The 26,272-nt window shown below is 51.2% G+C and overlaps 1 protein-coding gene across 9 annotated transcripts in view; it reads right to left on the bottom strand.

Moving 5' to 3' along the window:
* Positions 1-1,181: 1,181 nt before the first annotated feature.
* Positions 1,182-26,272, bottom strand: part of LOC140898041 (butyrophilin subfamily 1 member A1-like) — a 317,607-nt gene continuing 292,516 nt past the window's right edge. For 3 of the 9 annotated variants that reach the window (XM_073311454.1, XM_073311457.1, XM_073311456.1), the window contains 7 exons: positions 20,436-20,468; positions 19,540-19,560; positions 15,764-15,796; positions 14,865-14,885; positions 11,080-11,100; positions 10,949-10,975; positions 1,185-3,563 (listed from right to left, as the gene is read on the bottom strand). In XM_073311454.1, coding sequence (XP_073167555.1) covers positions 3,004-3,563; positions 10,949-10,975; positions 11,080-11,100; positions 14,865-14,885; positions 15,764-15,796; positions 19,540-19,560; positions 20,436-20,468 — 716 coding nt within the window. In that variant the 3' untranslated portion in view covers positions 1,185-3,003. Of the gene's footprint in view, positions 3,564-10,948; positions 10,976-11,079; positions 11,101-14,864; positions 14,886-15,763; positions 15,797-19,539; positions 19,561-20,435; positions 20,469-26,272 lie in introns of all 9 variants that reach the window. The other 6 variants (XM_073311460.1, XM_073311462.1, XM_073311458.1 and 3 more) reach the window with 5 other exon arrangements.

Here is a 26,272-nt window from a genome sequence, read left to right as displayed (position 1 = left end):
GACAGAAGGCGCGGGGGGGGGCTGCGGTCACGTGTGCACCTCCTCCCCTGCTGCTGCCCCTCACCATAGCATCACTGGGGGTGGGGGATGGGGCATCTCCTTGCCAAGCATGGGGCAGGAGAGGTGACTGTGGGCGGGGGCACGAGTCCAACACAGACCCATGCCCCAGCTGCTCAGGTCCAGACTCCAGGAAGCCTCCTCGGAGTTGGAGTCGTCTCCCAGTAGGTGCCAGGGGGGGTGCTGCCATCACATGTGCACCTCCTCCTCTCCCCCCTCCGTAGGCACAGCGGCCACCTCAGCCTGCCGCCCGCGCTGGTCCCTGTGTTGTAGCCAGCAGCGGCCGGTGAGGGAGCACTGCGCGGAGCAGCTGGCGGGGCCGGGGGCGCTCCAGGGGAGGCCCATGGGGGCAGCAGGTGGGGCTGGGGCAGAGACCTGGCCCCAAACATTGGTGGACCCAGGCTCCCAGGCCCTGAATATTGCTGGAGCACGAGCACCAAGGGCCCATGTAACTCGCCGACCCTGCAAGGTGTATTTATGCAAGTTCTCAGTTGCAGAAATTTGTCCTGTATTTATTTACTTCTGAAAAACACCAAAAGTTAGATTCTGACTGTGTGGAGACATTAACTGTTACAGAAACCACATTATAATGTTTACTTTGCTTACTATAGTTGGGATTATAATAAAAATGTCATAGGAAAGATCCAAATGAGAACTCTAGCCTGTGTTCTTGCACATAGGTTGTTAAAACCTGGGAATTGCTGAGAGCAGATTTAATCGGGCTCTATCCAGTGTCCCAGAAGCTATACCAGTATGTACTGACAGCTACAGATGATTTTTCAAAATAGGTAGAAGAATTTTACACTTAGAACTATGACCGCACATGATGTGGAGAAGAAGACATGTGAAATTATATATTAACATGGCTGTCCAGAGCAGATACTGGCAGATCTAGGTTCTGAACTGAATAACGAGGTAACAGTTTACATTTGATGTTATTTTCACTATATGGTCAATTGCACAATCACGGCCGTGTGACACAGAGCTTCAGCAGACCATGCCACCTAAAAAGCAGCAGACTGGATAAAAACACAAATGAATCCATCACAAGATAACGTTAGGGTATTTATTTTCAAATAATCAAGGTAAGTTTCGGGCACTCTGCCATGGATGGCGTATTGTGAATAAGTCTTCAAAACTGAATGATGACACTGAAAATGTTCATAACACGTCACGTTTAAAACAAAAAGTAGTCCTAGCAATGCCATGTGATGTGCCTCCCCTCACACTCTGCTCAGCCAGCTCTTCAAGAAATTAGGTTCAATCGCTAACATCAAGGAATTGGACCAATCGGTCACTATTTGTACAGAGCATTCCAGAAGGTGGTGGACAGAACCCATTGGAATTGTGATGAATTTCCTGGAGCAACTTTCTTTTCTTTGTACTCTAAACCTCACATGACAACAAAAATAGCACCCTTTTGACTGATTTATGGCCGAGAAGAAAGGTCTCCCAATAAAACGTCACCAAATTTCATGTTGTGTGTCATTAAGTGCCAGCATCTTTACTACAATTAAGTTAATTTGTGATGATTGAGTAAAGGAATACAACCCCTTCTCTATTTCTTTATCAAACTGTATTTGTTGTGTCCTTAGAACCAAGAACATGGAAAGCCTGGCAGTACTCTGAAATCAACAGTGGACACTGACAGGACATTCCCTGCAAATAATATTTCTAAAGAAAAATAAACCACAAAAATGAGATTGTAGAAGACATTTTTGTATTTCGCAGGGGTAGGCAACCTATGGCACGTGTGCCAAAGGCGGCATGCAAGCTGATTTTCAGTGGCACTGACACTTCCCGGGTCCTGGCCAAGGGCCGGGGGAGGCTCTGTATTTTAATTTAATTTTAAATGAAGCTTCTTAAACATTTTAAAAACCTTATTTACTTTACATACAACAATAGTTTAGTTATATATTATTGACTTATAGAAAGAGACCTCCTAAAAACGTTAAAATGTATGACTGGCACACAAAACCTTACATTAGAGTGACTAAATGAAGACTCGGCACTCCACTTCTGAACGGTTGCCGACCCCTGGTATCTAAGAATACAGCACTTGAGGTTGGGGACCATGTTTTGTGAGAAAAAGCAAGGAAGGGTCATATCTTGATTACCGATTATATTCAGCTAGAAAGTGAATTAATGCTGACAGAACTCCAAAGAATATTATATAATCTTGTATGAGTGAATTTAAATATATTGCTTCATTAATTCTATCATTTTTAAGCTATTAATTTTCAAAGGTGCAGTGCAGGAGGTGGGTGTATGTGCCCTGCCTCCCAGAGAGAACCAGTCAAGACAATAAAGGGGGGGTTGGAGGGAGAGAGAGCGAGAGGAGGAGAGGGAGAGAGCAGCTGCACATGTGTGTAGTTGTGATGTTTATGACACACGTACATTGTAATTGAACAACCCCGTCTGACAGTTTAATCGTTTATTTTGTGAAGATAAATATTTTGGATTTTCTGAAATTCCACAGTTGAAATACAAATGATGTTATTGAGAAAAGTTAAACTTCAATACAGATTTGAGGGAAGAATAAAAAAATAAATGTAAATAATTCCATTTCTAAAAAGATGTTTAGATGCCTTTTTTTGAAATACTGTGAAATTTAAAGTATTCTTGTATTTACACCTTGTTACAATACTATTTTCTAAATTAGATTAATCTTTTTTATTTCCTATTTTACATTGAGAGTTCACAAGGGTAGAAAATTCTGGCAGGAGTGAATGACCCCATCCCCCACCATCTGCTACCCCGGGGCAGGGGACGGGGCAAGGTGAGGGCTGGGGGTTGCCGGGTGTCCGGTTTTCGACTGGACCCTCCAGTGGAAAAGGGAAACTGGCAGCGTCCGGTCAGCAGAAAAACTCCAGTAGCTGCAGTAACCGGCCCCCCCACAGAGGAGCAGCAGCGCTGGGGGGGCCGGTCTGTGCCGCGGGGTCAGTGTCAGGGACCGAGATTCCCCCCGGCCGGAGCCGGGACCGGGCAGATGATCAGGGGAGCCGCGTTTCTACCCCCAGCGTTGAGACCGGGACAGAAATAAGGGCGGAGCGTCCCGAAGAAGGTGCCAGTGAACGTGAAGAGACGGGACCCGTCAGTCACATTGTAAAACGAGACCTCGCCCGCCTCATAGTCCAGGAAAATCCCCACCCGGCTGGGCCGGACGCTCACGGGGAGGGGGGTCGAGGGGGAGGTGAGGGCCGCGTATCCCCCATACCACTGCCACACGGCCCAGTATCCATTCCCAGGGGAGAGTGCGACCCTCCCCTTCCTGCTCACAGATTCCCGACAAACCCCCAGAATCCATCTCGTCTTGTCTCCCACCCCCACCTCCCAGTAACGCCTCCCGCCCGCGAACCCCTCAGCGCCCAGGACACAGACACAATAATCAAATCTCTCAGGGTTGTCGGGCAGATCCTGGCGTCTGTCTCCATCGCTCACACGTTTCCGATCCCCAGACAGGACGAGGTAGGGATTTGCCGTGTCTGGATCCAGAGTCACGTCCACTGGGGAGAGAGTCACAGAGTCAGGGCCGGGGGCAGGGGCTGGTCACTGGGATCGAAGGGAAATTAACCTGCGTCCCCGTTAATCACTGGGGGGGGTTGTTGCCTGAGGGGAGTCAGGGCCCCTCTGCCTGTGAGGAGACAATGGGGGGAAGGGGCAGGAGGAGCGGGGGAGGGGTGCGAAGGTGTCAGTGGGGGAGGGGGGAGGGGAGAGGCTGATGCCAGGAGAGGAAAGGGGAGGGGCAGGTGACAGGAGCAGAGGGGGGAGGGGTAGAGCGTGGGGCAGGCACAAGGGCAATGTGGGGACAAGGGAAGGGGCAGGCACCATAAGAACAGAGGGGGGGCGAAGGGCAGGATCCCGGGTGCTGCAGAGGGTGGGGGGAGGGGTGGGCTCCATGGGAAAAGAAGGGGATGGACCCCAGGGGGCTGCGGGGGGCAAGGGAAGGGGCAGGCACCAGGGGGCAGAGGGGTGTGAGGGAATGGGGGAGCTCCAATGGGGCAGGGGAAGTCAAGGGGAGGGTGAGCTGCCAGGGGGTGAGATGATGAGGAGTGGGGAGGTGGAACCATGGGGGGAGCGAATGGGCAGGCACTGGTGCTGGGGGGCAGAATGGGGGGTGAGGGAACAGGTGAGCAGAAGGGGGGCAGAGAGAGGGGTGTGGAGAAGGGCAGGACCTAGGGGGGCAGAGGAGTGTGAAGGGAGATGTGGGCACCAGGGGGGCAGAGGGAGGATGAAGGGAGGGGTGGGACCCAGAGATTAGGAGAGGGTGAGGGGAGGGGCGGGCCAGTGCTGAGGTGAGGGGAAGGGCAGAGACCAGGGGTCCAAAGGGGGGCGAGGGGAGGGACTTGCACCAGGCGGGCAGAGGAGGCAAAGGAAATGGCAGGCACCAGGCGGGCAGAGGGGGCAAGGGTAGAGCTGGGACTTGGGGCAGAGGAGGAGCTGGCATCAGGGGACTAGAGGGGTGCTGAGGGGTGCAGGTGTCATGGAGCCAGAGGGCGAGGGGAGGGGCAGAGTGAGAAATAAAGAGAAGGTGGCATGGATGATGGTGGCAGAGGGGCGAGAGGAGAGTGAGGTCAGTGGGGCAGAGGGTGGTGAGGGGGTAGGCACCAGGGAGGAAGGGGACAAGGGGAGGGTCAGGTTTTTGGGGGGGCAGGGGGAAGGAGGGAAGGGTGCGGGGGGTAAGGGAAAGGGTAGGTGCCAGGGGGATTGAGGGGGTTGAGCAGAAGGGCAGACACAGGGAGGGCAGAGGAGGGGAGGGACAAGCACCAGGGGGCAGAGAGGGGCGAGGAGAGAGGCAGGGGCAGGTGGGTAGAGGGAGGTGTTAGGAGACGACATTGGGGAGAGGCAGGTGCCGGGGGGTCAGAGTGGGGCTAGAGGAGGGGTGGGCACAGGGGGGTGAGGGAAGGGGTGCGTGCCAGAGGTCAGAGAGGGTGGGGAGAGAGGCAGGTGCCAGGAGGGCTGAGGGGAGTAAGAAGGGCAGAAGCCAGGACAGCAGAAGAGGGTGAGGGGTGGGACGGCCATCAGGGGGCAGAGGGGGTGAGGGCAGTGGCAGGCACCAGGGAAGCAGATGTGAATGAGGGAAGGGGTGGGAGACCTGGCAGCAGAGGAGGGAAAGGGGAGAGGTGGATGCCAGGACATAGCGGGGGTGTGAAGTGATGGGTAGGCTCCAGGGTGTAGAGGATGTTTGGGGGAGAGGGAAAGGTGCCAGGAGGGCAGGGGGGAAGAAAGGGGGGTTTCCGGTGGGGCAGAGGTGGGTGGAAGGCAGGGGCACATGCCAGGGAGGCCAAGTAGGGGACAGAGCGGCCTGGGGAAGCAGAAAGTGGGTGGGAAGAAGGGGAGGGGGAAGGAGGAGGGGTCAGAATAGACGCAGGGTCCAGGTGGGCACAGGCGTGAGAAAAGGGTAAGGGAGGGGCAGGAGCCAGAGGGGTGAGGGAGAGGCAGGTCCCAGGGAATCTCTCTTGCTTTGGGTTCATGTGTGGTTGGTTTCTCGCTAAGAGCAGGTTGGTGTTGGCCCCACACACACTGGGGATGCAGCCCTGCCCTAGGGGGCGCAGCTGGGACTCTCCATGCTGGCGGGCCCCATGGGCACCACCTTCCAGCCAGGCAAACCCCACAGCCAGCCCCGCCCCTTTCCTGGCCCAGCCCGTCTGCCATGGGGCAGTGCTCTGGGTTGGGCTCACTGGGGCGGCCATGCAGTGGAGGATTCTGGGGGAGGGGGGGGCAAATGCGTACTAATAGGCTGTTGCTAATGAGGCCAGGACAGTGGGGAGGGGAGGGGGCATTTCCCCACTTACTGCCCCCTCCATCTGGGAGAAGCTGCACCAAGCGCCAGTCCCAGTTCACATCCGCACAGCCAGTCTACCCTGGGGGTTTGCACCGATGCAAGGAAACCCCGGCAGACATGGCCTGAGACACTGGTGTGCCAGGGGCCGTAACCCCTCCCATCACTGGGGTTATGGATCAATGATTACAGGGTGACTGGAGTAGGGGGGCTGGACTCTGCGTCTCCCAGGTCGGGGCCTGACACCCTGGGCTGCAGAGTCAGCCTAGCTCCCACGCTCTGGCCAGTGCCCAGGGCAATATTTAGACACAGGGGGACGTCATCAGACCCCCAGAGCCCAGCAGCTCAAGCCCTCATGGCGTCCCACGGGGGGATTGAACCGGGGACTCCCCGCTGGGGGCCCAGCCACGGGGCTAAAGGCTGGAAGGGAAGCGGCGGCACATTTCTGTTCATTGAAACTCGTCAGCAAACTCGACAGGGGTTCGTGAATCGTTTCTGTCGACCCAAAATATAATTTTGCAGCAAATAAAGTATTTGTCCAAAACATTTCACCCAGCTTCACTGTAAACCTGTCTGAGCAACTGAGGAGCCCAAATCCCAGTGACTTGCAGTGAGTGACTCTCAACATCCCCAGAAACGCAAAGTTACGGGCAGGTCAGACTCAGGACATCAGCTATGAAACACTCCAGAGCTGCTATTTAATTTGACCTGGTTAAAAAAATTCCCCGAGCCCCTGATCTCGCCCCCAAAATCAGGCTGAAAATGGAGACCCCACAAATCAGCCTGAACTCTGCCCAGAGCGATTGTCCCATGGATGATGTTGGCGGCACAGACCCTCTGCAGCTGCACCTGGGCGTCTCCCAGAGCAGACAATGGTCACAGAGACCGTCCCAGAGCCCCAGGGGCCCCGGTGTCTCCATCTAACCACTGCGCCAGCCACCCCCCTCGCTCTCATTAACCAGCCCTGGATCAGACGCGCTGGGAACTTTCAGACCCAGACTCTGGACACACTCTGGGTTCATGTACACAGCCCGCGGCAGCGAGTCTCCGAACGGGGTGGACAGATTCAGGCTTGTGGGGCTCCCTCCTTGGCACTAAAAATAGCCACATAGACGTTCACGCTCAGGCTGGAGCTCAGGCTCTGAAGCCCAGCATGGAGCCAGGTCTGCCCCTCACAGCGCAAGCAACGAGATTGTCTGTGTCCACGTCCCCTTCACCCCATTCCTGGGACAGGGAACAGCAGCCCCTGGGCCCCTCCCTTCACCCCCAGGGCAGGGGAGCGAGAGCCCTTGGTCTTCTGGGCAGTGGGGCCTCCCAGCACCAACTCCTGGGTCAGTGAGAAAGTGTCTCCACCTGGAGAGCTCTGTGCACCCGGCAAATACACAGATGTGCCCGTGGATCAGGATCCGGGATGGTCCTCTCCCCAGGAGTGATGGAAGCTCCCTAAAAGTAGAGGGGCCTCCGGTGCCTGAACCATGGCCCCGCCCTCCCATGTGGGTCCTTCTCCTGGAGCTCCTGCCCCCGCACCACCCCTTCTCTCCGAACCCCTGCCCTCACACTGCCTCTTCTCAAGACCCCGCCCCCACACAGCCCCTTCTCCCCAAGACTCCACCCCCTCACCACCTCTTCCCCCCCAACACCCGGCCCCAGTGGTAGCTCCTCTCTGCCCCCTCCCGCCCCCCATTGCTCAACCTTACAGCCGGTAAAAAGTGGGAGACCTAGCCCTCCTATCAGTAAAAGTGATGGGGCCATGGTCTCCTGGCCCCTCTCTTCCAGTGCCATTTATTCTCCAGCACCCCCAACCCCGGGAGGAGAGGGGGCCTCGGGGCAGTGTCAGTGAGTTCAGTGCTGGGGGTACGAGTGAGGTTTACACCCCACTTGCTGGAGCTCTGGATATCAAGGGTACGAGGACGTCACAGTGGCCGTGTGAGCCCCGCACTGTCCTGCCAACATGGCTCAGCCCTGACACCTGCTAGAGTCTCTCCCTGGGGAGGAACCGTCCCTGTGGCCCCTTTAGGCCTTGGCCTCCCTGCGGACATGGCCGGTCAGGCTGCCGTCAACGAGAATTACGACATGAGCTCCTGTTCACTGGGAGCCGGACTCTGAGCCTGGGCTGAGATCGGTGACTGGGGAGTGAAAGGCCCCAGCTCCCTCACTGCCCCCCTGAGCCAGCCCAGCGCACCCAGCCATTCAGTGCGATAACAGCGATGCTCACACCTGGTGACACCCCCAGTGCCCGCAGCGGCCAGGGCGAGGGCCTGTCCAAGGAACAATGGGTGCAAGCTGCAGCAAGGGAGACTGAGGCTGGAGATGAGGAAACACTTTCTAAGTCTCAGGGCAGCGAAGCTCTGGACCTGGTCCAAGGGAGGCTGCGGGATCCCCGTCACTGGAGGTTTGTAAGAACAGATTGGACAAATCCCTGCCAGAGATGGTCTAGGCCCTGCCCCAGCACCAGGGGCTGGGCTAGGTGACCTCTCCAGGTCCCTTCCAGCCCTGCAGTGCCACGAGTCTAGGTTACAGCTGTTCCTGGGGTGTGGTGTGGGGCACGTGGCAGAGTTAACACTGTTAGTGACCATAGCAGCTCAGCGTCCCTGCCAGGGGCCTGAGCTGGCACGTGGCTGCCTGTACCCAGCTCAGCAGGGTGTTACTGGGCCGTGTGGACAGGACCTAGGGTTGGCACCTGTCCATAGGGTTGTCAGGCCTCCGTCCTTCACCACAAACCCCTCATCCCCAGCCCCACCCCAGAGCCCGCACCCCTCCCTCACTCTGAACCCCTCGGCCCCAGCCCGGAGCCCCTTTCTGCAACCCAAACCCCTCATCCCCGGCCCCACCCCAGAGTCCGCACCCCCAGCTGGAGTCCTCACCACCCCTGCACCCAACCCCCTGCCCCAGCCCGGAGCCCTCTCCCACACCCTGAACCCCTCATTTCTGGCCCCACCTGGAGCCCACACCCCCAGCCCAGAGCCCATCCCCCCCCGCACCCCAATCCCCTGTCCCATCCTGGAGCCCTCTCCTCTATCCCAAACCCCTCATCCCTGGCTCCACCCCAGAGTCCGCACCACCAGCCGGAGCCCTCATCCCCCTCCCACACCCCAAACCCCTGCCCCAGCCCGGTGAAAGTGAGTGAGGGTGGGGGGAGAGTGAGCGAGGGAGGGAGGGGGGATGGAGGGAGCAAGGGCAGGGCCCCGGAGAGGGGGAAGGGCAGAGCCTCAGGGCAGGGGCGGGACAGGGGTGTTCGGTTTTGTGAGATTAGAAAGTTGGCACCCGACCTGTCCAGGTTTTCCCAGGATTGTCCCTTTGTCCACGTCACTCTCCTGGGAAATCTGTGAGTCTGCCCAGGACGTGACAAGTCCCAGGTGTGTCAATGGCTGTAATGGGGGAGCTGCGGGGTGACCGTGCCTACGCAAAGGGAGCTCTGGGTCCAGAGTGCCTGGGAGCTGCAGAGACGGGGCAGCTTGGAGCAGTGAGTGAGATCAGGAGCTCAGGGCCAGCAGGGCCCAGTCACCCCTGTGCAGGTACCAGCTGCGGGGGTCACTGCCGGGGGCAGCGGGGTAGATCTGGCGCCATGTCCTGCTCGGTGAGGTTGGTACTTGGGGCAGTCCAGGAGCAGGAGCCTGTGGTGGCTGGTGCCCTCTCCTGGGATTCAGATGGGGAGACGGTGCCCGGGTGAGGGGACAGGTGATGTCCATGAAGCAGGCAGATTTCCTGTTTTGTTGGACCTCAGAGGTGGCAACCCGAACAGGACCCCCAGCGGTGTTTGTGTAACTGCCCTGGATGCCCCCCTCCCTCCCAGCTCTGTGTGGTAGGAGACCCTGGAGTGTATGGACCCTGGGCCAGTGGCTCTGCAATGTGTGTGCATGGCCCCTGGGCTCTCTGATCCCTGCTGGAGCGGCCCCGACTCCCCCAGCAGGCTCCAGGGCACACACAGGGTCAGGCAGGAGGCTGGGAGCAAACACACACACAGCTCAGCCCCGGCTGTGAGGCAGAAAAGCTGCCACGGGGGCACAATTAGTTGTAACTGGGTCAGGGGAGTGTCACGGGCTGGTTATAAAAACCTGTCTGCCCTGGCAATGGGGACAGGGCCTTCCTCCCCCCAAATCCAGGGAGACAGTGAACAGCTCCTGTATGGTTCTATTACGCGAGAAGGAAATTGTGGGCTGAAGCCTGGTCTGAGCATAGAAACCCTGCTGCTGGGAAGAGAGAGCTGAGCAGTTCAATGCAAATGATGGACAGATAAGAAAGTCCATTCTGCAGATCCCAGGTACCACCCTGGAAAGGTGACACCAGGCAGAGGTGACAGTAAGCCGGTACGCCCTGGTACGGCATATCGGCAAGAGCCGGTGCGCCGTACTGGGGTGGATCGGCTTCCCCAGGCGCAATTTAAAGGGCCTGCGGCTCCCCACAGCGGCTGGAGCCCCCTGCCCTTTAAATTGCTGCCAGAGCCCTGGAGAAGCGGCGGCGGGGCTGGGGCAGCAATTTAAAGAGCCCAGGGCGGTCGCGGCGGCTGATCAATGGGTCCTTTAAATTGTCCCCGGAGCCCCACAACTGCTTCCCCAAGGCTCCGGCTGGCTCCGGGGACAATTTAAAGGGCCTGGGGTGGTACCGGCAGCCAGGGCTCCGGGGACGATTTAAAGGGCCCAGAGCTCCGGCCGCCGCTACCGCCCAGGGCCCTTTAAACCACTGCCAAAGCCCCCGGCTGCTGCTGTTACCCCAGCGGAGGGGAGGGGGAAGAAGGCACTTGCCAGTATAGGGTGGGCTGTGGCTGGCTCTGACCCCCAGCCCCACCCCTTCCGCTTGAGGTCCCGCCCCTTCCAGGGGCCAGAGCTGGCCCTAGCCCAGCCCCGTGCCGGTAAATCCCTCAACTTACTTTCACCCCTGACACCAGGGGCAGTATTCCCTCACCAATCAGCCCTTTCCCAAAGGGAGCATGTCCCTGCTATGCAATAAACCTGGGATGTCACCTGCCCCTTTCCATCTGCCCCCAGTGACATTGCTTTCTCGAGCCTATTGAATGTCATAGGAAAATGCTCAGTGCAGGGAAAGGAGCAGAGAACTCCCAGGGGGAGGTGGGTCTCACCATGGATAAAATATCAGCGTTATGTACTGTACCTGCGTAGAGCTGGGCGAGTCTCCACCCTGCAACCAAACACAGAGAGAGGGGTGAGAACGCCCCTGATCACCAACACGCTGAGCAGGAGACAATGTGAGACAAGGGTGATACTGGGGGGAATGGAACTTACTGAGCTCAGCCTGGAGTTTGTCTAAAAATAAAACAAAGAGAAATGAGTCAATAGCACATAGAGTCAAGTATCAGGGGGTAGCCGTGTTAGTCTGTATCCACAAAAACAACAAGGAGTCTGCTCCTTGTTGTTTTTGTGAATACCACATAGAGTGACCAGATATCCCGATTTTATAGTACCGATAGTTGGGGCTTTGACTTATATAGGCGCCTATTACCCCCCATCCCCTATCCCGATTTTTCACACTTGCTGTCTAGTCACCCTCATATCACATTATCTTGCAGAAGAGAAGTGAGTCAAAAAGGCTCTAAAGCAGGGAAGTTAAAATCCTTAGACTCAGCCTGGAGGCTACGTCAACAACCGGAGCCTGGCACCTCCTGAGCAGCAAAGGAATTAGCAAGGGGAGAAATATAGTAACCCCACCCGGCCAGGCGCAAGAGGTTGTTAGAGCTAAACAGGGACCCCTCAGCAAGTGGAAATATTAACCCAGTGAAACCAGTAGAAAGGAGCATAAAGTACATCGGGTGAAGTGCATGATGGGAATTAGGAGGCTAAAATGGAATTAGGAGAGTGAACGTCCAGTGACATAAAATAAAGACCAGGGAATTATTTCAGTCCATCAGAATCAGGAAGCCTGTGAGAGAATCGATGGGTTCCCTGGATCCACAGGGGCGAAAGGGAGCAATTGGGAAGGGTACGGACAATGCTGAGAGACTGACTGGTTTCTTTGCCTCAGTTTTTGCCACAGAGAATGTTGGGGAGAGACCTGCCCTGGAGCTGTTCTGTTCATGAAATGAATATCAGGGATTGAGGTGTGAAGACGAGATATTGGAACAACTGGTAAGTTAAAGAGCCAGCAGCCACCAAGAGCAGCGTGGATCCCTGCCAGGGGACAAACGTTCAAGAGTTCTGAAATGTCAGAGCGATATGGCTGAGCTGCAAGCAATAATACGCATCTCTCATTAAAATCAGCGACTATTCTGGAGATTCAGAGGGTTGGGAATGTTGTACCCAGCTTTAAAAATTTGGCAGGAGTAATTCTGAGAATTACAGCCCAGTGAGCTTTACATCAGTAACTGGTAAACTGGTTGAAACAAGAATTAAAACAGAATTCTAAATCAGCTACATGAGAATGATGGGGAAAAGTCCAACTAGCACAGCTGGAAAAGAAAACTGTGGGTTTGTCTACACTTAAACCCCTACAGCAGTGCAGCTGCACCACAGCTGCTGGGGGGCTTCAGCATAGACACGACCTACCCTGAGAGGAGGGATTATCCCATCGTCATAGGTCACCCACCTCCCCCAAAGTCAGTAGCTAGGTTGAGTCTTCTGTTGACCTAGCACTGTCTATACCAGGGGTTAGCTTGGTGGGTTCACTCTCTATTCACACTCCTGAAAAACGTAGCTATACCAAGATAAATTCCTAGAACAGACTAGGCTTGTGTCTCACTAATCTATTAAATGTCATTGAGTATGTCAGTACAGTGTGGCACAAAGGAGAACCCCTGGCATAATTGATGTGGACTTTCAAAAAGTCTTTGAAAAAGTTCCTCACAAAAGGTTATGAAGGAAACGAAGGCTGTCTACGCCACCACTTATGTCTGCAAAACTTATGTCACTCAGGGAAGTGAATATTCCACCCCCTGAGCAACATAAGTTACACTGACATAAGTGTTAGTGTGCACAGCACTATGTTGGTGGGAGAAACTCCTCCTCACATAGCTACCACCACCCGCAGGAGGGGAATCATTATACTGATGGGAGAACTCTCTCCCATTGGCATCGAATGGCTCCACTAGAGATCTTACAGTGGCACGGCTGCATCGGTTCAACTCTGGCATTATAAGCTCTGTAGTGCAGACATTAGTCTTCATGGAGTGAGAGGTAAAGTATTGTCCTGGATCAGAAACCAGCTAAACAACAGAAAACAGGGTAGGAATAAATGGTCAATTTTCATATCTAAAAAGGTTAGTAGTGGGGTGCCTCAAAGTTGGGTGTTAGGACTGGTGTTTAGTCTATTTCAGTGGTTCTCAAACTGTGGGTCAAGACCCCAAAGTGGGTTGTGACCCTGTTTTAATGGGGTTGCCAGGGCTGGCTTAGACTTGCTGGGGCCAAAGCCCGAGACCCACCGCCCAGGGCTGAAGCTGAAGCCTGAGGGCTTCAGCCCTGGGTATTGGGGCTCTGAGTACAGGCCCCCTGTCTGGGATGGAAGCCCCTGGGCTTCGGCTTTGGCCCTGGCCCCCGCACCCAGGGGGCAGAGCTCGGGCAGGCTCTGTCTTCGATCCCCCCTCCTGAGGTCGTGTAGTAATTTTTGTTGTCAGAAGGGAGTTATAGTGCAATGAAGTTTGAGAACCCCTGGTCTATTTATCAGTGACTTGGAACAAAGGATAAGCCCTAAAGAGGCAAAATTTGCAGATGACACACAATTATTTAGGTTACCAAAGAAGTCTGAGTTATTTCAGAGAGACCAAGCTTGGATAACATGATGGCTGATGAAATTCAGTGTTGATCAATGGAAGGTTACGCACATTGCAAGTATAATTAGACCTATGCATGCAGGTTATTGGCTTTAAAATACTCAGGAAAAAGACCTGGGCAGCACTGTGGACCCCTCTTTGAAGAACTCCACTCAGTGTGCAGTGGTATTTAAAGAATGAAGTGTCAGGATGCACAAAGAACAGGACAGAAAATCACACTTATATACATCCTCACCGGTACTGGTCGCTCTATCTCAGGAAGGATATTACAGAGACGGGCAATAATTATGATTTGAGCCCTGAAGGCAAAGCCATATAAAAAGTGATTGAAAAAGATGGGACATTTTAGTTTAGATAGGAGACATGACAGAGATATAGAAAACAGTGAGTGAGAGAGAGATCAATTGGGTTCTCAGACCTACCTTCCCTCCTAGTGCAAGAACAAGAGGATACTCAGCTAAATTGAAAGGTAGCAAATTTCAAACTATAAGAAGAAATACTCTTGTTTACATGATGCATAATTAGCCTGTGGACCTCCTTGCCACAAGATAGCATTGAAGAAAAGAGTTTAACAGAAATAACAGGAAAGGACATTTATATGGCTAATGAGAACATGCTGTTTTACATTGAGTATGGTTATAACAAAACAGACAAGCAAAGAAAAACCCCAAATGGACGAAGGATTCAGAAAGGCCCAGATACTGATATGGAAATGTAAATATCCAGAGTTGTGATAATTCTCAAAAACACAAGCATTCTGCTTCACGGCACAAGCCAAACACTGACAGGGGTCTGGAGGGATTCGAGGGAACTCTCCCTGGGGGCAGATTAGTCGATCATTGGGGTGACGGGACTGGGTGGGACGGGGGTGGAGCCCGCAGCCAATAGCACAGGAGAGCAAATGGGCAGAGTGACACTGTAGCGAGCAGCACAACGACATCATCAGCCACCATGTCCCTGGCCACCTTCTGCCTGGCAGGTCACACCGGGGGTGTTAAGGACTACAGCCAGCTCACAGCATGGGCACAGTGCTGGCTACACAGAGGGCAGAGTGAGCCAAACCCACTCTCTCCCCTGGCTGTGTGGGAGCAGTAAACCCCTGGGAGCTCAGGGAGTGGGGTTTGGGTCTGTTCATTCTGTGTCCTGAGAGTGAGGGACGAGGGGCGGAGCTTCTCTGTGCACCGCACAAACCAAACGGACTTAGTTCATAGTGAGAGCTCTCAAGACCTGCCTCGGGGGTCTATGAAACTTCTTGCAAAGTTTGAGATTCCCCCTCCTCTCCCATTGCAATGAATAAAGGGACCTCACCTTTCTCTGCACGATGCGCCGCTGGAAGTGAACAACAGGAGAGGTGGGTTACAAGGTAGAAGATTTATCTGTACGTATTGCAAACTCATAGTGGACATTTTTCTACTGGTAGAAAGTAGAACACACACTGGGGTGCTCTGCCTCCAGCTACTCCCACTGCCAGCGTTATACTGGGGACACAAGGCTCGTGCAGGTAAAACGCTGAGTACATGGCTCTCCCCTTTCCCTTTTGGCTGAGGCCCCCCACTGAACTCGACGGTCTGTCTGTCTGTCTGGAATGGGATAACTCTTGAGAACCATGTCCCATCGATTGCAGCGTTTCAGGGGATTTTCTAAGTATCAATGAGCTGAACCCTCCTGATTTTGGTGAAAACTGGAGAACTGGAGAAGCCTGATTTCCACTAAACTCACTGTTTGTTCCCTCAGGATACAGGAGAAGCCAGTGACCTTGGGGTTAGGGTTTAAGGTGAGGGTGAGGTTAGGGTTAGCAGTGGGCCCCTCCCCCACTCCAGTCAGCTCCCACAGCTGCACTTCTTGCCTCCTCTTCTCCTCCCCCCCCCCCCCCCCCCGTATTCCAGCCAGGTCCTTCGCCTCCCCACTCTGGTCAGAACTCTATTGATGTGGGTGAAAATCAGAAAAGCCTGATTTTATTGGAAATCAGTTTTTCCAGTTTTCTGCTTTTCACAGCAATCAGTAGGGTTATGGGCAGGGTTGAGGGAGAATGGTGGTGCAGACCCCTTTGGAAATGTTAGGCATAGTCTGCAGACCTGCCGTGGTCTGTGGTCCACAGGTTGAAAACCACTGCTCTAGGGGGAGAAAATGGGGAGAGGTGAAATTCCCCTGTCGTATTTCTAGGAATAATCCTGACATCAGTTCATGTAACGAGCCCAGACACTGACCTTTCTCGCTCTCCAGTTCAGATCGCAGAGTCTCTAGGGGGAGAAAAGTGGGAGAGGTGAGATTTCATTCCATCGTGTTTATGGTGAAGTTCCTATAATTGTTTAACGCAGCTCTGCTGTAATTATGCAATAGAGAAACAAATGGAGAGACACAGATGGGTCCATCTATTGAGGTCCCCGCACCCCCGTCCTAGGCCAGCTCCTGAGCTTGTGGGTGGTGCCTGTCCCCTGATCCTAGTGACACATGGGAACAGCTCCCTCTAAGGCCAGGTTAGTTGGGTGGTGCCCTAGCTAAGAACAGGGTGGAGGTGTCTTTCTTTAGCTGGGTGCTCAGGTCAGCATGAGCCTCGGAGGGAGGAGTGGATGGACCCCTACAGGCATCGCCTCTAAGATCAGCTCTTTCCACTTAGAGCTTGTCCATTTGGTGTCAGCCCTGGGGTACCAACACTGCTAGAAATGGAGGTAGTGGCATGTCTGCCAGTCACTGCTGAGCACAGCCTGAGCGAGAGCATCTTGTGCCCAGTGTGATCGGCGTCTCAGATCAGCTGTGCAAATCCTGAGTGTGTTTGTTTTATTACAGCAATCCTAGCCACAGCACACCAGTATGGCTGATGTGGAGAATTCTCTAAAAGGCCCAGGGGACAAGACAGTGACAGCTGATTGTTTCGTGTTTGGAAATGAGCCCAACAAAGCTGTCTCTAGGCACATAGACAAACTTTACATACAACTCAAAATGAGTGAATCCCTGTGTCAGGGTTCCCTCCCCACTCTGAACTCTAGGGTATAGATGTGGGGACCCACATGAAAGACCCCCTAAGCTTATTTCTACCAGCTTAGGTTAAAACGTCCCCAAGGCACAAATTCTTTGCCATTGCAGGGTACGCTGCCACCACCAAGTGATTTAACAAAGAATCAGGGAAAGGACCACTTGGAGTTCCTATTCCCCCAAAATATCCCCCCAAGCCCTTATACCCCCTTTCCCGGGGAGCCTTGAGAATAATATCCTAACCAATTGGCTACAAAGTGATCACAGACCCAAACCCCTGGGTCTTAGGACAATAGAGAAATCAGTCAGGTTCTTTAAAAGAAGGATTTTATTTAAAAAAAAGGTAAAAATCACCTCTGTAAAATCAGGATGGAAAATAACTTTACAGGGTAACAAAAGATTCAAAAACACAACAGAACTTCCTCTAGGCTTAGTTTCAAAGTTACAAAAAACAGGAATAAACCTCTCTCCAGCAAAGGAAAAATTCACAAGCAAAACAAAAGATAATCTAACACGCCTTGCCTGGCTTTTACTTACAACTTTTGTAATATGAGAGACTTTTAGGATGGTTTATAGGAGCAGGAGTTTTCTGACCTGATGCTTCTCTGCTTCCCAAGAGAACACACACAAACAAAGCCCCCCACCCCCCAAGATTTGAAAGTATCTTCTTCTTCTTTCCCCATTGGTCCTTTTGGTCAGGTGCCAACCAGGTTATTTGAGCTTCTTAACCCCTTACAGGTAAGGAGGAATTCTAGGCTACCCTTAGCCATATGGTTATGACACCCTGTCACCTAAATGTGGACTCAACCCACATAATGGATCTGTTAAAGCCAGGAACGTTAAGAAAGTTCCTACAACTAATCAGGAAAAAGATCTTGGAGTCATCGTCGAGAGTTCTCTGAAGACATCCATGCAGTGTGCAGTGGTAGTCAAAAAAGCAAACAGGATGTTAGGAATCATTAAAAAAGGGATAGAGAATAAGACGGAGAATATCTTATTGCCCTTCTATAAATCCATGGTACGCCCACACCTTGAATACTGAGTATAGACGTGGTCTCCTCATCTCAAAAAAGATATATTGGCATTAGAAAAGGTTCAGAGAAGGGCAACTAAAATGATAGGGGTTTGGAATGGGTCCCATATGAGGAGAGATTAAAGAGGCTAGGACTTTTTAGCTTGGAAAAGAGGAGACTAAGGGGGGATATGATAGAGGTATATAAAATCATGAGTGGTGTGGAGAAAGTTATTTACTTGTTCCCATAATATAAGAACTAGGGGCCACCAAATGAAATTAATGGGCCACAGGTTTAAAACAAATAAAAGGAAGTTCTTCTTCACACAGCACACAGTCAACCTGTGGAACTCCTTGCCTCAGGAGGTTGTGAAGGCTAGGACTACAACAGGGTTTAAAAGAGAACTGGATAATTTCATGGAGGTTAAGTCCATTAATGGCTATTAGCCAGGATGGGTAAGGAATGGTTTCCCTAGCCTCTGTTTGTCAGAGGGTGGAGATGGATGGCAGGAGAGAGATCACTTGATCATTACCTGTTAGGTTATGGTGCAATGAAGTTTGAGAACCCCTGGTCTATTTATCAGTGACTTGGAACAAAGGATAAGCCCTAAAGAGGCAAAATTTGCAGATGACACACAATTATTTAGGTTACCAAAGAAGTCTGAGTTATTTCAGAGAGACCAAGCTTGGATAACATGATGGCTGATGAAATTCAGTGTTGATCAATGGAAGGTTACGCACATTGCAAGTATAATTAGACCTATGCATGCAGGTTATTGGCTTTAAAATACTCAGGAAAAAGACCTGGGCAGCACTGTGGACCCCTCTTTGAAGAACTCCACTCAGTGTGCAGTGGTATTTAAAGAATGAAGTGTCAGGATGCACAAAGAACAGGACAGAAAATCACACTTATATACATCCTCACCGGTACTGGTCGCCCTATCTCAGGAAGGATATTACAGAGACGGGCAATAATTATGATTTGAGCCCTGAAGGCAAAGCCATATAAAAAGTGATTGAAAAAGATGGGACATTTTAGTTTAGATAGGAGACATGACAGAGATATAGAAAACAGTGAGTGAGAGAGAGATCAATTGGGTTCTCAGACCTACCTTCCCTCCTAGTGCAAGAACAAGAGGATACTCAGCTAAATTGAAAGGTAGCAAATTTCAAACTATAAGAAGAAATACTCTTGTTTACATGATGCATAATTAGCCTGTGGACCTCCTTGCCACAAGATAGCATTGAAGAAAAGAGTTTAACAGAAATAACAGGAAAGGACATTTATATGGCTAATGAGAACATGCTGTTTTACATTGAGTATGGTTATAACAAAACAGACAAGCAAAGAAAAACCCCAAATGGACGAAGGATTCAGAAAGGCCCAGATACTGATATGGAAATGTAAATATCCAGAGTTGTGATAATTCTCAAAAACACAAGCATTCTGCTTCACGGCACAAGCCAAACACTGACAGGGGTCTGGAGGGATTCGAGGGAACTCTCCCTGGGGGCAGATTAGTCGATCATTGGGGTGACGGGACTGGGTGGGACGGGGGTGGAGCCCGCAGCCAATAGCACAGGAGAGCAAATGGGCAGAGTGACACTGTAGCGAGCAGCACAACGACATCATCAGCCACCATGTCCCTGGCCACCTTCTGCCTGGCAGGTCACACCGGGGGTGTTAAGGACTACAGCCAGCTCACAGCATGGGCACAGTGCTGGCTACACAGAGGGCAGAGTGAGCCAAACCCGCTCTCTCCCCTGGCTGTGTGGGAGCAGTAAACCCCTGGGAGTTCAGGGAGTGGGGTTTGGGTCTGTTCATTCTGTGTCCTGAGTGTGAGGGACGAGGGGCAGAGCTTCTCTGTGCACCGCACAAACCAAACGGACTTAGTTCATAGTGAGAGCTCTCAAGACCTGCCTCGGGGGTCTATGAAACTTCTTGCAAAGTTTGAGATTCCCCCTCCTCTCCCATTGCAATGAATAAAGGGACCTCACCTTTCTCTGCACGATGCGCCGCTGGAAGTGAACAACAGGAGAGGTGGGTTACAAGGTAGAAGATTTATCTGTACGTATTGCAAACTCATAGTGGACATTTTTCTACTGGTAGAAAGTAGAACACACACTGGGGTGCTCTGCCTCCAGCTACTCCCACTGCCAGCGTTATACTGGGGACACAAGGCTCGTGCAGGTAAAACGCTGAGTACATGGCTCTCCCCTTTCCCTTTTGGCTGAGGCCCCCCACTGAACTCGACGGTCTGTCTGTCTGTCTGGAATGGGATAACTCTTGAGAACCATGTCCCATCGATTGCAGCGTTTCAGGGGATTTTCTAAGTATCAATGAGCTGAACCCTCCTGATTTTGGTGAAAACTGGAGAACTGGAGAAGCCTGATTTCCACTAAACTCACTGTTTGTTCCCTCAGGATACAGGAGAAGCCAGTGACCTTGGGGTTAGGGTTTAAGGTGAGGGTGAGGTTAGGGTTAGCAGTGGGCCCCTCCCCCACTCCAGTCAGCTCCCACAGCTGCACTTCTTGCCTCCTCTTCTCCCCCCCCCCCCCCCCCCGTATTCCAGCCAGGTCCTTCGCCTCCCCACTCTGGTCAGAACTCTATTGATGTGGGTGAAAATCAGAAAAGCCTGATTTTATTGGAAATCAGTTTTTCCAGTTTTCTGCTTTTCACAGCAATCAGTAGGGTTATGGGCAGGGTTGAGGGAGAATGGTGGTGCAGACCCCTTTGGAAATGTTAGGCATAGTCTGCAGACCTGCCGTGGTCTGTGGTCCACAGGTTGAAAACCACTGCTCTAGGGGGAGAAAATGGGGAGAGGTGAAATTCCCCTGTCGTATTTCTAGGAATAATCCTGACATCAGTTCATGTAACGAGCCCAGACACTGACCTTTCTCGCTCTCCAGTTCAGATTGCAGAGTCTCTAGAGGGAGAAAAGGGGGAGAGAGGAGATTTCATTCCATCGTGTTTATGGTGAAGTTCCTATAATTGTTTAACGCAGCTCTGCTGTAATTATGCAATAGAGAAACAAATGGAGAGACACAGATGGGTCCATCTATTGAGGTCCCCGCACCCCCGTCCTAGGCCAGCTCCTGAGCTTGTGGGTGATGCCTGTCCCCTGATCCTAGTGACACATGGGAACAGCTCCCTCTAAGGCCAGGTTAGTTGGGTGGTGCCCTAGCTAAGAACAGGGTGGAGGTGTCTTTCTTTAGCTGGGTGCTCAGGTCAGCATGAGCCTCGGAGGGAGGAGTGGATGGACCCCTACAGGCATCGCCTCTAAGATCAGCTCTTTCCACTTAGAGCTTGTCCATTTGGTGTCAGCCCTGGGGTACCAACACTGCTAGAAATGGAGGTAGTGGCATGTCTGCCAGTCACTGCTGAGCACAGCCTGAGCGAGAGCATCTTGTGCCCAGTGTGATCGGCGTCTCAGATCAGCTGTGCAAATCCTGAGTGTGTTTGTTTTATTACAGCAATCCTAGCCACAGCACACCAGTATGGCTGATGTGGAGAATTCTCTAAAAGGCCCAGGGGACAAGACAGTGACAGCTGATTGTTTCGTGTTTGGAAATGAGCCCAACAAAGCTGTCTCTAGGCACATAGACAAACTTTACATACAACTCAAAATGAGTGAATCCCTGTGTCAGGGTTCCCTCCCCACTCTGAACTCTAGGGTATAGATGTGGGGACCCACATGAAAGACCCCCTAAGCTTATTTCTACCAGCTTAGGTTAAAACGTCCCCAAGGCACAAATTCTTTGCCATTGCAGGGTACGCTGCCACCACCAAGTGATTTAACAAAGAATCAGGGAAAGGACCACTTGGAGTTCCTATTCCCCCAAAATATCCCCCCAAGCCCTTATACCCCCTTTCCCGGGGAGCCTTGAGAATAATATCCTAACCAATTGGCTACAAAGTGATCACAGACCCAAACCCCTGGGTCTTAGGACAATAGAGAAATCAGTCAGGTTCTTTAAAAGAAGGATTTTATTTAAAAAAAAGGTAAAAATCACCTCTGTAAAATCAGGATGGAAAATAACTTTACAGGGTAACAAAAGATTCAAAAACACAACAGAACTTCCTCTAGGCTTAGTTTCAAAGTTACAAAAAACAGGAATAAACCTCTCTCCAGCAAAGGAAAAATTCACAAGCAAAACAAAAGATAATCTAACACGCCTTGCCTGGCTTTTACTTACAACTTTTGTAATATGAGAGACTTTTAGGATGGTTTATAGGAGCAGGAGTTTTCTGACCTGATGCTTCTCTGCTTCCCAAGAGAACACACACAAACAAAGCCCCCCACCCCCCAAGATTTGAAAGTATCTTCTTCTTCTTTCCCCATTGGTCCTTTTGGTCAGGTGCCAACCAGGTTATTTGAGCTTCTTAACCCCTTACAGGTAAGGAGGAATTCTAGGCTACCCTTAGCCATATGGTTATGACACCCTGTCACCTAAATGTGGACTCAACCCACGTAATGGATCTGTTAAAGCCAGGAACGAAACCAGTTCACACCTAGTGGTGACAGTTCTAAAGGTACAATACGCACTTCCAGTGCTGGCCTTACCATGAGGCGAACTGAGGCGGCCGCCTCAGGGGCCAGACTGTGGGGAGGCGCCACTAGGACCCAGAGTGTAGAAAATTGTGTCTGCTGCTGGGGCATCTGTATTCTCTGCTCGAGATGCCCAGAGATGGGGGAGTGCTGTGCTGGAGGAAGGAGGGCACAAGAGACCTAACAGGCAGGCAGGAGAAAAGGGGAGAGGGAATAGCAGAAAGCAGCAGGAGCTGCAGGGAGAGAGAGGAGAAGGAGCCTCTCATGTACCTCTCTAGCACCCCCAGGAGCCTGGACTGATTAACCCCAGCTTCTCAGGCAGCTTCCTGTTTCCTGCTGCTTCCCTGAACCCACCTGGGGAGAACAGGCAGTCAGCTGAAGTAGTAGAAGCCAGTTAGGCCCTTAAGACACTGATATCTTCCCTCACTCAGGCCCTGCTACCAGCCTGCTTATTTGTCCCCTTCCACTGAGCGTTGAGAGCCACTATAGCTGGCACAGAACAGCAGTCATGAGTGAAAGAAGAAAACGCCCCTCTGGGGCAGCACTCAGAAAAAGAAAGAAAGTGAAGGAAGCTTTTCTATCTAAGCAGAAGGAGCTCTCCTGAGATACAGAGACACAAATGTTCACGGTGAGCCTTCCGGCCCCAGTGAGGATGTGAGTGGTGAGGAGATGCCGGATCTTCCAGTTCGTCAGAGAGCAGGTGGCCTGGCAGCTACTGCAGCATCCCTATCTCCATCTCAAATGGATGTAACCATGCACATTCCTGAAGAAAAGTGTAGATCAGAAAAGAGTGTGGTAGAGGTGCAAGAAACAGCTGCTGCTAAGTTTAGTTCCTGAAGTCTAGATGATCCAGGACTGTGGACCCACTTGAGCAGTAGCCTGAGGGACTTCCATGTACTGCATGGGCCACAGTAAGTGAAAAACTTCGTGTTCCCCAAAGACAATGAAAATAGAAGTTTCCATCCAACACATTACTGGCGTGAAATCCCCAATGGTGACAAAGTGGAGAGACCATGGCTTATGTACTCAAAAACCCAGAATGCTGCATGCTGTTTTTGTTGCAAACTCTTCCAGTCTAATGTTCCAGCCACATTGGGTTCTACAGGAACAAAGGACTGGAAAAATCTGGCTAGAAATCTGGCATGCCATGAGAAGGCAGGAAATCACCAGAGAGCATTCCATAGGTGGAAAGATCTTGAGATAAGACTAAGGTTAAAGGCCACCATAGATGATCAGCATCAAGAGAAGATTTCATCAGAGTCTCTTTACTGGCAAAATGTTCTGAAAAGGCTCATTGCCATTTTGAGAATGATTTCTACCCAAAACCTAGCACTGTGTGGCACTTCAGATCAGCTGTATGTGCCAAACAATGGAAACTTCCTTGAAATTGTGGAGCTGATGGCTGAGTTTGATGCTGTACTGCAGGAGCATCTAAGAAGAGTCACCACCCAAGAAATGTACAAACACCACTACCTTGGAAAAACGATTCAAAATGAGATCATACAGTTACTGGCAATAAAAGTCAAACAGAAGATTGTGACAGATCTGAAGTCAGCAAGATATTACTCTGTTATTCTGGACTGCACACCTGACATCAGCCATACAGAACAAATGACTTTAATGGTGCGTTTTGTAACAACAACAGAACCTAGTGAAAATGTCCCTGCAATGGTGACTGTCAGAGAGCATTTTCTAGAATTTATTGACATTGATGATACTTCAGGAGCTGGTATGACAAATGTGCCTCTTAAAAAGCTGGAAGATACGGGAAATGCGATAGCTGACATGAAAGGTCAGGGCTACGATCATGGTGCCAACATGAGAGGAAAGAACAGAGGAGTGCAGACACGGATCCGAGAGTTAAACCCTCGAGCTTTTTTTGTCCCGTGCAGTTCTCATTCATTGAACTTGGTGGTCAGTGATGCAGCATCAGCTTCTCGTGAGGCTGCAGAATTGTTTAATGTAATTCAAAGCATCTGTGTATTTTTCTCGGCATCAGCTCATCCATGGCAAATTTTGAAGCAACATCTGGGAACATCCTCTCTGACACTGAAACCACTGAGTGCCACATGATGGGAAAGTCAAGGGTAGGCGATAAAGCCTATCAAACACCAAATTGGGAAGGTAGATGATGCCATAGTTACCATTATGGAGGATAATGCTGTGACATGAACTGTTCGTGGGAGAACAGTGGCAGAGGGAAATGGAATCACCAGAAACATACATCACTTCAAATGTCTGTGTGGCTTAGTGTTGTGGCATGACATACTGTTTGAAATAAATGTTGTAAGCAAGAGACTCCAAGGTGTTGACCTTGATATATCTGGAGCAATGGAACAACTGGACAAAGCAAAGTCATACCTACAGTCTTACCGGTCAGATAAGGGACTTCAACACATTCTGAAGAGTGCACAGAAGTTGGCAGAGGAACTTCACACTGAAGCTATTTTCCCACCCATTCAAGAATACAAGAGTCACCGAAAAAGACGACATTTTGATGACGAGGCACGGGATAATCCCATAAGAGACCCCAAACAACAATTCAAAGCTGAATTCTTTAACCAGGTGCTAGATTGTGCAATACAGTCAGTTGAAGAACGTTTCATGCAGCTCAAGGAACACAGCAGTATATTTGGTATGTTGTATGATATTCCAAAACTCCTCACTGTACCTGAAGAAGACCTACACCAGCAATGCAGGGCACTAGAGACAGTGTTGACACATGATGACATGCGCGATACTGACGCGAGTGATTTAGGTGATGAACTGAAAGCCCTTTCAAGATACATTTCAGCAGGATCAATTCCAAAGGCTGTTCTGGAATATATATGCACAAATAAGATGACCACCCTCTTTCCAAATGCTTTTGTTGCTCTGCGCATACTTCTAACACTTCCTGTAACAGTTGCCAGTGGAGAACGCAGCTTCTCCAAGCTGAAGTTAATAAAAACACATCTACGCTCCACAATGACACAGGAGAGGCTGGTCGGCCTTGCAACCATCTCAGTAGAGCATGAGCTGGCCCAGACTGTGGACCTTCAGGAAGCAGTTCAAATCTTTGCAACCAAGAAGGCACAGAAAGCACCACTTTGATTATTCAAACAGATAAAAATGTCAGTGTTTACTATGCAGACAAGAAAAGTTACATTTGCTGTTCAGGTGTTTGAAAGTTAAGTGTTACTTAAAATTTGTGAACAAGGCATTTTAAGTTGTTAGTTCTCCTTTATAAGGGTAGGTAGAAGAGCAGTACCATGAGAGGAATAGAACAGGAAGAAGGCAGAATTGAGACCTTTCAAAGTTTTGGCCCAAGCGAGGGGGCATGGGGGCGTCATTTGAGCTCCCTGCCTCTGGTGCCAAAATGTTGTGGGCCGGCCCTGCGCAGTTCCAACTTTCACAAGTAAACAGCACAGCTCCTCTCTGCTCTCTGAATTACCTGCTTCCGTCCCCACTGGGAAATCACCTTAACAGACATTTCCCCTTCCCAATTGACACTTGCAAATTTCTACATAAAGTTCACAGCTCTTCAGGTGAGAAAACCCTCTGGGTGGGACTTTCACAGCAGCCTTGCAGGTTTGCACACTCAGTGCCCATTAATTTAAACAAAAATTGAGTATTCAGACCCCTTAGGTGGCTTTGAAAACCCCAGCTCCCTATAAACTCACAGATCACTGAAGGCCAATTTCTGCCCTTTGTGACCAGAGAAAAAACTACAGTTGAGCAGGTTTCAGAGTAACAGCCGTGTTAGTTTGTATTCGCAAAAAGAAAAGGAGTACTTGTGGCACCTTAGAGACTAACCAATTTATTTGAGCATGAGCTTTCGTGAGCTACAGCACTTACACTACAACAGAGAGTTCATTGCCCTATTCCTGTAGCAGGATCTCAGGCTGAGCATATCTTAGTGTAGCTAAGGTAATTGCTAACCTTTCCATTTGCACAGCCACTGCTTCGCCCATCCACAGCTGCTACTTGCAAGCACAGACTAGGGGGCAGAATTGGCCCCCTCTCTTCTCCTACTTTGCTTTCTGTTTTTCCTGCAAGCAGCCAAGTTCCATATGTCGGAACTCCAAGCCCAGCTCACTGAGCCCCGCATGAGTGTTTCAAACTGAGCCATGCTGGTCCCTATGGAATAGTTCAGAATCACATTCGACTGGGATCCCTGAGTGAGATCTGACGGGGTGAAA

This window comes from Lepidochelys kempii, chromosome 14 (genome assembly GCF_965140265.1).
Source record: "Lepidochelys kempii isolate rLepKem1 chromosome 14, rLepKem1.hap2, whole genome shotgun sequence".
Lineage (NCBI taxonomy): Eukaryota > Metazoa > Chordata > Testudines > Cheloniidae > Lepidochelys > Lepidochelys kempii.
Note: the sequence above shows the minus strand (reverse complement) of the source record. Positions and strands in the feature narration are given on the sequence as shown.